Source organism: Panthera leo, chromosome C1 (genome assembly GCF_018350215.1).
Source record: "Panthera leo isolate Ple1 chromosome C1, P.leo_Ple1_pat1.1, whole genome shotgun sequence".
NCBI lineage: Eukaryota > Metazoa > Chordata > Mammalia > Carnivora > Felidae > Panthera > Panthera leo.
This window is the reverse complement of record NC_056686.1, coordinates 187,151,882-187,167,560: the sequence shown is the minus strand read 5'-3', so window position 1 is coordinate 187,167,560 and position 15,679 is coordinate 187,151,882. Positions and strand designations below refer to the sequence as shown.

At 35.8% G+C, this 15,679-nt stretch overlaps 1 protein-coding gene and 2 non-coding genes across 5 annotated transcripts in view; all 3 read right to left on the bottom strand.

The window, feature by feature from the left end:
* Positions 1 to 2,076: 2,076 nt before the first annotated feature.
* NOP58 (NOP58 ribonucleoprotein) overlaps positions 2,077 to 15,679 on the bottom strand; it is a 33,924-nt gene continuing 20,321 nt past the window's right edge. For 2 of the 3 annotated variants that reach the window (XM_042949754.1, XM_042949757.1), the window contains 10 exons: positions 14,818 to 14,882; positions 13,720 to 13,854; positions 12,496 to 12,641; positions 11,447 to 11,573; positions 9,899 to 10,062; positions 8,235 to 8,369; positions 7,981 to 8,042; positions 5,900 to 6,033; positions 2,880 to 3,052; positions 2,077 to 2,451 (listed from right to left, as the gene is read on the bottom strand). In XM_042949754.1, the coding sequence (XP_042805688.1) occupies positions 2,401 to 2,451; positions 2,880 to 3,052; positions 5,900 to 6,033; positions 7,981 to 8,042; positions 8,235 to 8,369; positions 9,899 to 10,062; positions 11,447 to 11,573; positions 12,496 to 12,641; positions 13,720 to 13,854; positions 14,818 to 14,882 (1,192 nt within the window). In that variant the 3' untranslated portion in view covers positions 2,077 to 2,400. The remainder of the gene's footprint in view (positions 2,452 to 2,879; positions 3,053 to 5,899; positions 6,034 to 7,980; positions 8,043 to 8,234; positions 8,370 to 9,898; positions 10,063 to 11,446; positions 11,574 to 12,495; positions 12,642 to 13,719; positions 13,855 to 14,817; positions 14,883 to 15,679) is intronic. The other variant, XM_042949755.1, reaches the window with a different exon arrangement.
* Positions 11,214 to 11,297, bottom strand: LOC122229081. The gene has a single exon (XR_006206940.1). It is a non-coding gene; the product is annotated as a small nucleolar RNA SNORD11 (small nucleolar RNA).
* On the bottom strand, positions 12,359 to 12,440 carry LOC122229082. The gene has a single exon (XR_006206941.1). It is a non-coding gene; the product is annotated as a small nucleolar RNA SNORD11B (small nucleolar RNA).

Genomic DNA, 15,679 nt, shown 5'->3' with positions numbered 1-15,679 from the left:
GATCTACTGACTCAGATCTAGTTTATCAAGATCCCCAGGTGATTTTTATGCACGTTCGAAATTTTAGGTACTTGGCCCTAATGCCCATTATTCTAAGTGGTACAGCTGGGATAGAGGATGGGCCTGAGCCAAGTTTTAAAAAATGGCCTTAGAAAAGCAACAAATGAATAAAGAACTGCAGAAAAGTGATCTGAGCTTGGAGTCTGGATTGAATACAGCTTATCCAAAATCTTGATAAGCACACTGAAGACCCAGAAAATAGTAGATACATATAGAAATACTTTCAGCCAAAAAATATAAATTTACTTTTTTTATTTTTGAGAGTGCATGAGCAGGGGAGGGACAGAGAGAGAGGGAGACCGAGGATTTGAAGTGGGCCCTGCACTGACAGCAGAGAGCCCAACATGGTGCTTGAACTCACAAACTGCATCATGACCTGAGTCAAAGTTGGATGCTTAACTGAGTCACCCAGGTGCCCTATATTTACATTTTTGAAGGGAAAAATGTGGACTAGATCTTTTTTTTCTTGAGAATCAGGAAATTTTGATTTTTTAAGTATATGCCCAATGTGGGCTTGACCTTATGACACCTCAAAAGCCCCATGCTCTATCAATTGAAGACAGCCAGGTGCTCGAGAATCATTAAGTTTTAAAACATTTTATGTGGCCCACTCACAGAAATTCAAGTTTTCTATCAAAATTAGGTATATAAAATTCACCTGTGCTTCCCATTTCACATTTAGATTTCAGGCTAAGATCCCAAGGCTCTTCAATAGAATAAGCACATCATTTTAGCACGAAGAACCAGAATCTACCTTCTGGTTAGTGTTTCAAGCAGTTAAGACTTTAGTGCTTAACCAAGCTGATGGCTCTGTGATTCAACGAGGTTTTTAAGTTTCTTAATTAGCATTCTCAAGGTCTATCTTGTTTCAGATAAAAAGCTTTTGACCATAAAGCCCTTTGCAGGGCAACTTTCATCAAAAGCTGTTAAAAATCTGTTATGTTCCATATCAAGAATGTGTCTGGGGTACTAATGAACCATACAAAATGATAACATTCTCTTAGAAGCAAAATAATCAGCTTTATTATACAATTGTATCTAGGGATGGCTACCTGTACTTCATGTAGCATATACTCTAAATATCTAATTGTACTTATATCTCTGAAAATTTCTCTAATTTTCTACAAACCAATGTTGGTGGAGAGGTAAAGCTGACCATCATCTCTAATTTCCAAGTGAGAAACTAAAGTTGAGGGGGTGTGGATTTGCTCCCAGTTACATGAAAAGCAGAGGTGGAACGCAAAGTTATAATCATTTCGGCTCCTCCACCTGTTGGATGCTTATTGAACCAGGCTTTAGCATCATGCCCGTGGCAAACACAGGGATGCAAGACCTAACAGTCTTATGAAACTTGTGGCTGCCATGATTATAGAGCTGTCAATCAGGCTGTTGTCCACGTACTAAATACTGCATTTTAGAAACAAAGACTGCCCAGAGGGCACTTGTTGGGATAAGCACTAAGTGATATATTTAAGTGATGAACCACTAACTTCTACTCCTGAAAACATTCTCACACTGTATGTTACACTAACTTGGATTTAAATAAAATTAAAAAACTAAAAATAAACTGTTTCTCTAATAAAAAAAAAAAAAAAAAAGACTGTTCTTTGGTGTTCTGTATCTTGGTTTATACCCATGGACATTTTATTTTTGGTCTTGTTTTCTTGTTATTCCCCCATTCTTTACTATAAAATTACTTTGTATTATCCTTTTAAAATTGTCACTTTAGAAAAAAATTGCATCTATGATAATTACTTTGTTGATCCATTCAGAACTCTGAAGTAAATAAAGTTTAGGAACACAATTTTTTCTTTCTGAAGAGATACAGAAAAGTTGTGCTCACTTAATTTAAAAATTTTGAACACAAAACACAGCTTTATTTAAATAAATACAGAGGCGGAAAAATAGGAGAAAAAGAGTCCAAAAAGGAAAAAAGAAACATTAGTGTGAGGCTCTCAAATTGGTCCATCTACATGATCTCCCAAAAGGCTAAGTTTCAAATTAACAAGTCACAACTCTCACTTCTCAGCTTTAGTTATCAAAGCAATAACCATCAAATGCTAGATAGAATAAAGGGCCAAGGCTGTCTACCTAAAATACAGAGATCACAGAACTGCCTCAAAATACAAAGAAAATATTTTTATTTGTATAACAAAGACTCTAAGAAATGATAACATAATCAAATTATCAGAATTGGTGTCAAGACACAAATAGGTTTGGAAAGCTATAGATGATCAATTACTTTGTTTCATCCAACGTTCTCTCAATTGGAGAGCATCTCTGATATATTCCTGACTGAAGTGTGATGTATCCAGGTGATTCAAAGATGGTTCCCTTCAATTAGTCCTCATTATCTCTCTTTTTTTTCTTTTTCTTCTTTTTCTCTGGACTCTGAAAATAACCAACAAGAAGGCTTTTGAAAGAGCTGTAAATGTATGGGTAACAATAACTTTTCCTATAAGAACAAAGGAGATCTATTTTCCTTAAAAATAAATTTGGGTTAAAGATTAAAACCTAAAAATATAAAAACCACCTCTATGAAAGTGATCTTTAGCAAAAATATAAAAACAAAAAACCCAAAAAATATAAAAACCAAAAGTGATCTGCAGCAAATCATATTCTTTCTTTCTCAAGGCAAACCTATTTTGCAATAAGATTCTACGTTTAGGAAATGGCTCTTTGTAAAAATATCATTTTTATTTTTACTATTTCATCATTGAAAACCGTAACTGCTTGCTCATTTCTGATAAAGAGAATAGAATAAAATACAGAGACCCTGTCCATACCAACAAAATATTGGCAATTAAAAACAAACATACAGGAATTGCTGTGCTAGTGCACGGTTCTTCCTCCGAAAGTGGTTCCTCCTTAATATGTTTCTTTTTGTCCTTTTTCTTCTTCTTCTTCACAGATGTCTCCTGTTCTTCCACCACTAGTACTCCTTCTTCCTCTTCTTCCTCTTCTTCGGCTGCTACTGTTGTGGTTTCTTCAACTGAATGGGTAAGTATAAAGACACAACAATTAACATTGTGTCAGACCTCACTTCCCCCACCCCAAACTTTTATAATCTCACTTTTTTCCCCCATCATTCTGGTTAACTAGCCAATGTTTATTATAAAATTCTATAAGTGGAAAGGTCCTTGGAACTCCTGTCTAGTCCATTAACTCTAACTTAAATGATATAAAGCTCAAAGAAATTTCTCATGAGATCAGGTAGCTATGTATAGAAATTAGGAATAAAACACATTGAAACTATTTTTGCAAACTGTCAATTATATTAGAAATGATTAAGAGTTTATGCTCCAGAGTTAGGACACTTGGGTTTATTCAACCTGGTGGGACCTGGAGAGTAAGTCATTTGACTTCTGTAAACTCATATTACTCATCTGTAAAATTTAGTGATGTCTACCTCACTGGATGATAACTAGGACTCAATGAGATAACATATAATACTTGGGGCATTAGAATGAGGACTCAATAATAGGTAGCTATCATTAGAAACTCATTCACCTTTAAGGGAAAAAAAAAAGTCATTCACCAAAAATTCATTTAGCACCTACTAAATACCAGGTTGTATTCTACGATTTGAGATACAACAAGGCATAAAACAGACAAACTCCTTGTCCTTATATATCTTTTATTTTAGTAGAGAAAAAAACCCAAAATGATACAACTATACAATATTTTACACAGTAATCAGTGCTAAAGGTAAAAATAAAGCAGGAAGGGGAACATTGAAGAAGACAATGCGTATGGATAGTTTAGACAGGGCAGTCAGACAAACACCTGGAAGAAGCAAGGGAGTGAGTGAATGATGGAAAAATATTATCCTGAGGAAAATTTTTCCAGGTATAGAGAATAGCAAATGCTAAGGTTATTTTGGGAGAGAAGGGGAGTTGGCAGGTTTAAGGAATAAGAAGGAGGCCAGTGTGGCTGCAGCAGAGTGAGCAAGGAGTAGGACTGAATCAGAGCTAATGGGTGTCACGGTGGCTGCTACATTAAGAACAGCAGTGGTGGATATGACAAGTGGTTAGACTCTGGAGAGAGAGAGATATATATATATATATATATATATATATATATATATATATATATATATATATTAATGTTTGTTTATTTCTGAGACAGAGCATGAGTGGGGGAGGGGCAGAGAGAGAGGCAGACACAGAATCCGAAGCAGGCTCCAGGCTCTGAGCTGTCAGCACAGAGCCCGATGCAGGGCTTGAACTCACTGACAGCGAGATAATGACCTGAGCTGAAGTCGGACGCTCAACCGACTGAGCCACCCAGGCGCCCCTTTACATTTTTTTTTTTAACGTTTATTTATTATTGAGAGACAGAGAGACATAGAGCTTGAACAGGGGAGGGGTAGAGAGAGGGGGAGACACAGAATCTGAAGTAGGCTCCAGGCTCTGAGCTGTCAGCACAGAGCCCGACGCAGGGCTCGAACTCACAAACTGTGAGATCATGACCTGAGCTGAAGTCAGACAGCTAACCGACTGAGCCACCCAGGTGCCCCTGGATATATTTTCAAAGTAGAACTGAATTGAAAGGATTTGTTGCCAAAATAGGGGTGTGTGGCTGTCGACGGAGCATGCAACTCTTGATCTCGGGGTTTTAAGTATGAGCGCCATACTGGGTGTAGAGATTACTCAAAAATATAAGTTCTAAAAAAAAAAAAAAAAAAAAAAAAAAGGATTTGTTGCCAGAGTAGGTTTTCGAAGAGTGAAAGTTAAAGGCCAAAGCAACCAGAATTGCTATTTATAAGAAAAATAAATTGGAGAGCAACAGACTGAGAGTAACAAGGATCCACGAAAGTTCAAGTTTAAAAAGCTTACTGGATGGATAAATAAGTGAAGATACAATCCTGGAGTCTGGTGTTTCAAATGCTAATTAAGGGACCTAGGGATCACCTTACTGTTCAATAAGTAAACAGAAGTGTAGAAGCTGAATAACTTGTTTATGTTCTCTTCAGCTAGGGTAGGAATTCCCATTTGCTGATAGTATACTTTTGACCACTAAGCTATTTAGAAACCAAAAATTAAATCAGTCATTATTTTAATGCATGATACTCTTGTTGGACTAGTCTGTAGGCATTCAACACAAGTACTGCTAGTAAACAGAATTACTGTCTTATCAACTTTGCGAGACAGCCTAGTTCACTGGAGAGCACCTATTAAATATTACTGTAACGGCAGGCTACCCAATGTTATTACTATAGTCCGTTCTATGTAACAGAAACAATGAAGAAAACCACTGCTGTGAATTCTACCCTTAACTATATAACAAAAATACTTGAATAACGTAGAAACCATAAGCATTTTTTTATGTTTTAAGCTATTCTCAAAATAGCTCACATGGTAGTTAACTAAAGTTTGGTACACTTAGCATAATACAGGATTCCACATATTGAAAGAAATGCTTCTCACATTCCTCTATGAAGTCTGATATATCTAACAGTACCTGAACTATTCCCAGAGAACATGGCAGCTTATTAAAACACCATTAGCTTTCAATATGGGTGATTTTACAATAAAGTTCAGTGGCATGTACTTTCCCAAGATTTCTGAAGTCTGTCTGTCTTAAAAAATAATATAGGGATGCCCGGGTGGCTCAGTCGGTAAGCGTCCAATTTCGGCTCAGGTCATGATCTCATGGTCCATGGGTTTGAGTTCTGTGTTGAGCTGTGCTGACAGCTCAAGAGCCTAGAGCCTGCTTCAGATTCTGTGTCTCCCTGTCACTCTGCCCCTTCCCCACTCACATGTGCGCTCTCTCTCAAAAATAAATAAACATTAAAAAAAATATATATATAAAGAACATTCAAAAAATTTAAACTGACCTTTAATTTTAACCTTGGCTTTTTTTGCCTTCTTTTCAATAATTTCATCCTCTTTATCTACCTGTTCTATCTTGCGTTTCTTAGAACAGGTTGGGAGTGTGGAGTCACCAGAAGGATCATATGTCTTCACTTCACTGAAAGAGCCAAATTATAGAAAATTTCTACAAATACTTGTATGAAATAATTCTAAACAGATTTAAAGGAAATATTAGTAGATAATACTTACATAAGCATACAATGCTGTTTTACTTTAGTGGCTGTGGGGCAGTTTATGAAAACTAATAGTTCCCAAAAGGTAAAGAGGTTTTACTATTTTCCAAGCAGATCAATCAGACTTCAAGAGAAGTGGGGAACTAAAATGAATTTTGGTTTAGTAATCAATGTAGTGACTATGGTACAGAAAAACATTCAATCAGTATGGGGAAAGATGGAAAAAAAATCTCTTTATACCAAATGACTTCTAGAAAGTAAAAATTGAAGCAATTCAAGTTTTAATTTTTTTTTTTTTTTCAACATTTTTTTAATTTATTTTTGGGACAGAGAGAGACAGAGCATGAACGGGGGAGGGGCAGAGAGAGAGGGAGACACAGAATCGGAAACAGGCTCCAGGCTCCAGGCTCCGAGCCATCAGCCCAGAGCCTGACGCGGGGCTCGAACTCACGGACCGCGAGATCGTGACCTGGCTGAAGTCGGACGCTTAACCGACTGCGCCACCCAGGCGCCCCAGCAATTCGAGTTTTAGAACATAGGGCAATTCAATGAAAACAACAACAACAAAACAGAAAACCCACAAAAAACCTAATCAAGTTAATACAAAAGACTTCATCACAAAATCCCAAAAGGTAGAACAAGCAGGGATACATATGGATAAACATTCCCTAAATAAGGCAACATTTGCTTTCGCTCTAATGTAGCAGAAAGAAAAAACTGAAGTACTAAGTGCCTAAGAACTAAACCTCATAATTGGTGCTTTAAGACCATGTGTTTAAAGTCCTAAGATCATGTGTTTAAAGTCCCATGGTATGGGAATATTAAAAAATTGTTCAAAACAAGCTAACAAATGTTTCATTTTTTAAATTGTAGACTTGTGGCTGTTTAATTTTTATAGATTAAAAACATTTAGAATTTAAAGAACAAAGATCCACACTTATCAACTAAACACATCAAATTAGACCTTGAACAGAATAAAGGAAAACAATTTTTCTAAATGTGTACACTTACAGACATATGAATATATATGGTAAGATGTTATGGTATTTTGTTCTCCTTGCCCACTTAGAGTTTAAAATTTTACTATTAAAATTCTTAGAAGGGTTACAAGAGTCCTAATGGAATTTATGGGTTAATGACGAGAAACATTTTAAAGGCTCCTGATACATACTGTCAAACTGCTTCCCAGAAAAGTTGTACCACTCTCTACTTCCATCATCACAACCTTACCAGTGTTGAACATTACCTCAAATAACAAGCAAAATACCTCTCCCTACACGTATCTTTTGTTAATTTCATGGTGGTCTGAATACTTTACTATGCCTCTTAGCTAGTTTTAGACTTTTCTGTCTTTACATCTGAAAATGAACAAGTTAAATATTAAGAAGAAAAAAAGCCAAGGGGTGCCTGGCTGATCAGTCGAAGGAGTATGCAAATCTGGATCTCACAGTCTTGAGTATGAGCCCACGTTGGGTATAGAAAGCCAAAACAAGTATGCTATATGTGTACTTAGTACAACAATGTAAAAATATGTATATGATTAAAAATTGGGGGGTGACTGGGTGGCTCAGTTAAGCATTCGACTCTTGATTTCGGCTCAGGTCATCATCGCACAGGTTCACGGGATTGAGCCCTGCACTGGGCAGCATGGAACCTGCTTGGGATTCTCTCTCCCTCTCCCCCTTCCCAACTCTCTCTCTCAAGAATAATATAAAGTTAAAAAAAAAAAAAAGTAAATATGGAAAACTGTAAGGAGCAAAGAAACAATTAGAGACATTGAGGTGTTTACATTTATAATAAAAAAGTGCTGTCAAAAATTATAATTTAAATAAGCAGAAACTGTTCATCCATCCTCCCCCAAACGTACTCACCTTTTATGTTCGTATTTTTCTGTTTTTGCTAATGCTTTTCCTGTTCCACTTATTTTCCTTATCTAAGAAAAGATATAAATTTTTGGTAAATATAAGGGAAATTGTTAACAGTAGAAACAAAAAATGTTGTTAGGTATGCTGAAATGTTTCATAAATAAAGGTGCTTAGGTGAAATAATTAAGTACATACACTTGAAGTTTATTAATTTTTGATAGCTAACACTTCTGCAATAATAGGCAGGATGTGGTTCTTACCCCTCTATCTTCCAAGGACCTCAACCTGGCCTCTAATTTGGCTCTGTTCTCAATTCCCATTGCAGAACTGGAATCTTCACCAAAAGCATCATACCGGATAGCCAAAACAGTTTTGGCTGCCAGCATTCGAGAAATCTAAAAGAGAACTTGAAGTTAGAGGCATTCAAACTATATTCCAAGTTGAGATATAAAAATCCTCAGTAAGTTATCTATGAGAAAACTAGAGCAAGTCATGAACTCAATCATTCACTCTAGGATTTTTCCAAATCAGGAATTACAAAAGTATTATAAAATCATACAACTCAAGAAACCTATCTTATATCTGAATCTCTGCCACAATATAATGGGTAACTGGTTATATACACAACTACATTCGTTTTGGTGGAAAAAAGTATCTTGTAGTTCATATCTAAAATGAGCTCAAGCTGGAGAGGATGTGGAGAAACGGGAACCCTCTTGCACTGTTGGTGGGAATGCAAACTGATGCAGCTGCTCTGGAAAACAGTGTGGAGGTTCCTCAAAAAATTAAAAATAGATCTACCCTATGACCCAGCAATAGCGATGCTAGGAATTTACCCAAGGGATACAGGAGTGCTGATGCACAGGGGCACTTGTACCCCAATGTTTATAGCAGCACTTTCAACAACAGCCAAATTATGGAAAGAGCCTAAATGTCCATCTACACCAACTGATGAATGGATAAAGAAGATGTGGTTTATATATACAATGGAATACTACTTGGCAATGAAAAAGAATGAAACCTGGCCATTTGTAGCAATGTGGATGGAACTGGAGAGTGTTATGCTAAGTGAAATAAGTCAGGCAGAGAAAGATAGATACCGTATGTTTTCACTCATATGTGGATCCTGAGAAACTCAACAGAAGACCAGGGAGGGGTGGGGATAGGGGGAAAAAAAGTTAGAGAGGGAAGGAGACAAACCATAAGAGACTCTTAAATACTGAGAACTGAGGGTTGATGGGGTGTGGGGGAGAGGGGAAAGTGGGTGATGGGCATTGAGGAGGGCACTTGTTGGGATGAGCACTGGGTGTTGTATGGAAACCAATTTGACAGTAAATTACATATATAAAAAATAAGACAAAAAAATAAAATGAGCTCAAACTGCTCTTCTAATGTCTTCTTTTAATTTCTACTCAGTGACCTTAGTTCTATATCAAGAGGTCATCCAGAAAACGCGTAGCCCCCTTTTTAGGCTAATTAACACTTTACCAACCTCCTTCTTCTATCTGCTCTGAATTTTATAAAATTTCAGTTTCTATTAAATTACGTATCCTACCAAAAAACCTTGAAAGTACTTAGTTGGTTTAATATTCAGCTTTCTCATCTGTAAAACCTTTCTCATAGGTAGTTTGTTTTTTTTGTTTTTGTTTTTGTTTTTTTTTTAAAGTAAACTCTACACCCAACAAGGGGCTTGGAACTCATGGCCCCACAATCAAGAGGTCCATGCTCTACTGACTAAGTCAGCCAGGAGCCCTGAGTACACTTTCAGTGCATAGAAGTGCTTTTTAAAAAGCTCAAGAATTCACCATTCTCTATTTAATGAAAAGAAATAGTAGAAAGATTTATTGCATATTACAGAGTAGGATATGGGTTATTTAGAGGAAAAAAAAGAAAAACGACCCACCTCAGGAGAACTGTAACTCACCTTTCCTTTGTGTTTGGGACTTGTTTGGCCTACAAGTGAAGCATGATAAATGAGTCCATACTTTGGAGTATCTCGTCTAGACTTGAGGGCTCTGAAGAGTGCCTTTTCTGCTCCAAGAATCTGAACTGTAGAAGCTGCGTGTTTGGCCAAATTCAAAAGAGAACCTTCAAAAGAAAAGAGGTAGTTACAAGGAATGCAATTCCAAGTATTTGAAAGTTCCATGTATTAAACACAAGACATATAGTCTAAGTATTTACAGCCACTACAGTAAATAAAAATATTTCAGATTCTATATAGTCTGGGATTCCCTAAAAAGCTTCAGCATTTGTGATTCATCCATGTAGCACCATGGGCAGAAGTTTGTAATGAATGCTTATGGTAACTGAAGGTTAAGACTATAAGTTCAATTATACTTATTTGCCTGAGAGATGGTATTACTATTCCACATTCCATGTGGATGGATGGATAGTTTTGGGGATGATTTTGGACATCAAATATTCTACTTTTAGAGATGAAAAAAATATACAAATAAATGGAAACTCTCAGGACATCTCAGTAGTAGAACTATGTGATAATCTTCTCACATGTTACCTCTGTTGTTTAAGATATGGAGATGGAGATACACTTATATAAGTATAATCGGGTACTAAAAGGTGCTAGTTTGTTAAATTTATTACACAGATTTTTGTAAGAACACACCCCCAACATTAATGCTCAACCACACAATACATATTTAAAATTAAAAACGTACTTCTGTTAATCCCTATATCTCTTACAACAAAAGGTTAGCTAAGCCTATGAAATTTCATATGTAGACAACAAAACCTGCCAGATGATCCCAACCTTGCAGCTGAAGGTATCTGAATGGCATATTTGTCTATTTAATGATGCAGTTACAGGAGCTATTCTAGTTTAGACATGGTGACAGATGATATGTTAAGATCTTCTGTGATGGATTATACTCCAATAATGTAACGAGCTAGTAATTCACTCTATTTGCAACTATTCAATTTTATAGTATTTTGTAGCATACCTTCTTTGTAAAATCACTATACACATGTTTGAAGTTTTATGATAGATTATATATTAAAAATATTTTGCACGTCAAATATATTAAAATAGCGTATTTTAAAATAGCATATTTAATAGTGAACCAAATTCTCAATCAAGCATATATATATCAACCCTTGTGATAACTATTCCTATTTTAATCTGATGAGTTTTTAGTATCAGGAAATATTAACTGATTTCATCCTCCTGCACTTCATCTGAGTATTCTAAATAATGGTAACAAACTTCTGAAAATGGACCATAAGTGTCTCAGAAGAGGTAGTGACTAAAGATGCCTTCATTATCCAAAAGGAAATCAGGCATACAAATTAGAATCATCATTGAACACTTACTTGGTCCTTGGTTCTCCCCAATATACTATCTACTTCTATTTTTTAACCAAAAATTTCTAATAAATGTAATTTGAAGAGTAAAAAATAATCCTAGTAGAAAATAACTCTAAATATTCCTATTTACCAGTCACATTAAAATCATCACCTGCATGAGCAATGAGCCGTGCTCCCACTAATTCCCCAACCATGACTGTAACATTCGGTGCAATGGCCATCATTCGATTTTGTAGATATTCATAGAGCTGGGTTCTATACTCTGAGATTTCAATTACCTAGTATAAAGAACAAAGTGGATATGTCATAAATGATCTGAGTAAAAATTATATAAAAACCACCATCTGAAACATTACAGTCCTTCCTAAATTATCACAGAACAGCTGTGCAATCCTGGGAAAATGAACCACTCCTTACTTCAGTTTCTCATTTTAATACATATTTTATGAGATAATAAATGTAAACAACCTAATACGCTGCCTAAAAATGTTAGTCAACTATTAATTTGGTTAAGTGCTCAGCTTTGCCTCAGGTCATGATCTCACGGTTTGGGAGTTCAAGCCCTGCATCGGGCTCTGCGCTGACAGAGCAAAGCCTGCTTCAGATCCTCTGTCCCCCTCTCTTTCTGCCTCTTCCCTGTTCATGCTCTCTCTCAAAAACAAACATTAAAAAAAAAACAAAAACAAACAAAAACTCCAAGGGCTAGACATTGTGTCATCCTCTTTGGTACTTTTTTTTTGTTTTGTTTTTAAAGACTTTGTTTTTAAGTAATCTCTGTACCCAACATGGGGCTAGACTTTAAACCCTGAGATTAAAAGTCACATGCTCTATCAACTAAGCCAGCCAAGTGCCCTTCTTTGTGATTCTTGTTTAACTATCTCCAAATGGCCAAAAAGGGGCTCCAGGCTACAAACACAGAGGCTGGAATTAAATAATTCAAACTGTAATTCTGTCTTCTTAATGGATTTATAATTCATTATCCAGACAATGCTAACAATACAGATAAATTAGTGTTCTATTAACTTTACTTCAGTATTATTTTCCCCACTAAGTATATAAATCAAGATGGCATCAGATGAGGTAGTGACTGAACACCCTCATATTTGTCAGGTGATTAGTAAATTTAAAAATCATCATTGCCATCAGAAAATTATTACATAGCTGGTTCCAACACAACTAGTTTCTCCATGTATAGTTTACCTGAGTGCAGAGATGTAGAATATTGCAAATATCTTCTTCTGAAACCTCTGTTCCCATTGATATTTCTGCAGCTGCTTTCACTTCTGCTTCAACTTCCTCTGGCAGTAATTCAGAAAGTTTAGCTGAGGCATAATTCTTCCTGTCGCCTATGGAATGTTTGCAGAGGATGAGGAAGAATCACTCTTCAACAAATTATATAAAACCCAAATAGTAACAAAACAAAACAAAACAAAACAAAACAAAGGTAGAAATAAGCCAATGAAAAGGGTGCCTAAACAAAACAAAAAGCAAACAAGTCTGACCTGGATATTTTTCTTATGTAAAGGCTTAATTTTAGAGCTTAAAATCTCTCCCCACATTTCTCTTCAAAAAAAAATATGAATTAGATAAAAACAAAATACCCCATGAAATAGGACTGATAATATTGTGACAATTTGTAGCCAAAGTTTCATTAAAGCCAGCGCCATGAATTCTTGCGGTGGTAATATGGTAATATAACATGAACCTGGTAAGTCCTATTTATCAACAATGCCCAAGCCCCTCTACTAATATTACTGTACTATTAATATAGAATATAACAGTAACAGCATAGACAGCGTACTAGTTTTATTATTAATATAATGCACGATATTCGAAGTCTACAGTTGTTCGTATTAATGGCAAATTCACTATGAGATATATTCACCTGAAGATGCCATTTTCAGAAAAACCAAATTACAGGGGCATCTGGGTGGCTCAGTCAGTTGAGTACCTGACTCTTGATTTTGGCTCAGGTCATGATCTTACAGTTTGTGTCAGGTCATGATTTTACAGTTTGTGGGTTTGAGCCCTGCACTGGGCTCTGTGCTGTAAGTGTGGAGCCTGCTTGGAATTCTCTCTCATTCCCCATCTCTCTGCCCCTCCCCAGGTTGTGCTCGCTTGTGTTCTCTCTCTCAAAATAAATAAATGAACTTAAAAAAAGAAAAACGAAAGAAAGAAAGAAAGAAAGAAAGAAAGAAAGAAAGAAAGAGAAAAACCAAATTAGAGAACGATGCTCTGTTGTACAGGCCATCAAAATCACAGATAACTGTATCTGAATTCTAACAGACACTAAGATCCCTACACTCCCAAACACATAAAAGTCATAAGGAACTCTGGGAAGCTCAAGGAAAAAGCATTACTATAAACTCATGTTTTTGGATGCAAATAATTATTTTCAATGCCTTAAAAGATAAAGTTACTCACCAACTTTCTGTAAACACTTGCAGTATGTCAAATTATCTGAAATAATTTTTCCTAATTCAGGAAAATGCCAGCCATACCATTCTCTACACCGCATAATGTAGTTGTTTAGTTCTTTATCTAGATCATCTAACAAGGCTGCAGGAGATTAAGATGGAAAAGAAAAGAACTTTTAAAAAGGCTTTGAAAAACTGTGGTAAAATATACATAAAATTTACTATTTTAACCATTTTCAAGTGTAGGTTTCAGTGGCATCAAGTACATTCACAATGTTGAGCAACAGTCGCCCACTATCCATTTCTAGAACTCTTTCATCATACCAAATGGAAACTCTGCACCCAATAAATAACACCCCATCCTCTCCTCCTCCCATCTCCTGGTTATCTCCTCTACTTCCATTCTCTATGAACTTGCCTGTTTTAGGTACCTCATAAGTGGAACCACACAATAGTAATGTTTTTTTGTGTGGTTTATTTCTCCTAGCAGGTTTTCAAAACTCATATAACATGTTGTAACATGTATTAGAACTTCATTCCTTCTTAAAGATAAATAATAATCCATTGTGTGTATGTATTCCATTTTGTTTACCCATTCATCTGTTAATGGGTATATGGGTTGTTTCTATCTTTTGGCTATTGTGAATAACGCTACTGTGAACACAGATGTATATATACCTGTGAGAATCTGCTTTCAATTCTTTGGAGTATATACCCAGAAATGCAATTGCCATTTAAAGGGATTTTTAAAACTAGAAACAACAGTTAAGAATCTGATGTTTTCAAAATTCATTTAATGACTTAGGAAAACGACCTATTACAAAGCCAAGTGAAAAAAGCACAATGCAATAGATTCTACTTAGTCATTTACTTCATGGAAAAACACACATCTGTTAACATCACTAGTGTTAATTCACGTTATTTCTACCTAGTTAAATTATGGGTGGTTTTCCTTCTCAATTCTGCATTTTCTAGTTTCTCTACTTCATTACTAAAAATTCTAACTGAACTCCTTTCCCTTCCTCAAGTGCTAACATTACAAAAAATACAGTTTTAACAGGAGAAAAAAGTCATGAGGATTAGGCCTCCCATGGATTATACTTACAAATTGCCTGAACAATCATGGTATCCACTTTATCAGCACTGAATTTCAATCTATATCGGGACAAGCTGGGGATAAAAGGGAAAAATAAGAAATTACTGACAGCATCTATGAAAAGAACTAACAGCTTAAAAAATTGTTTAAAACCAATCCCCTCTTCTTGGAGCTGCATTATTTTAATTTTCCCAGCATGAGAAAATCAGTTGAACAAGAATACAATATGCAAAATCAGGGGCGCCTGGGTGTCTCAGTCAGTTTAAGCATCCAACTCTTGGTTTCGGCTCAGATTGTGATCTCATGGTTCCTGGGTTCGAGCCCCAGGTCAGTGCAGAGCCTGTTTGGGATTCTCTCTCTACCCCTGCCCCACTCATGATCTCTCAAAACAAATAAAACAAACAAAATATAATTATGCAAAACCAGGAAATACACATTTAAATTTTTTAATGTTTATTTATTTTTGAGAGAGAGACAGAGAGAGACAGAGAAAGAGCATGCGCCAACAGAGTGCGTGAGATCATGACCTGAGCCGAAGTCACTTAACAGACTCACTTAACTGAGCTACTCAAGAGCAACGTGGAAATACACATTTAAAAAGAAAATACATCTGTCCTATAACCTATATTTCAGAAACATGAATTAATTTATGACAGACAAAAAGGATGATGCTGTGCAATGCAAGTCATATTGGCTCATACATGATTTTTACAAGGTATCAATGCTTTATACCAGTAGGTAAGTAAAAGTACAGCACTGTTAACACCTGAAAACAGAAAGCCATGGAGGAACAGAATTGTACATAAGGATTTTTTTTAATTTTACTTATATTTATTTATTCTTATGTTTTGTCTCCCTTCCTGTTTTTATA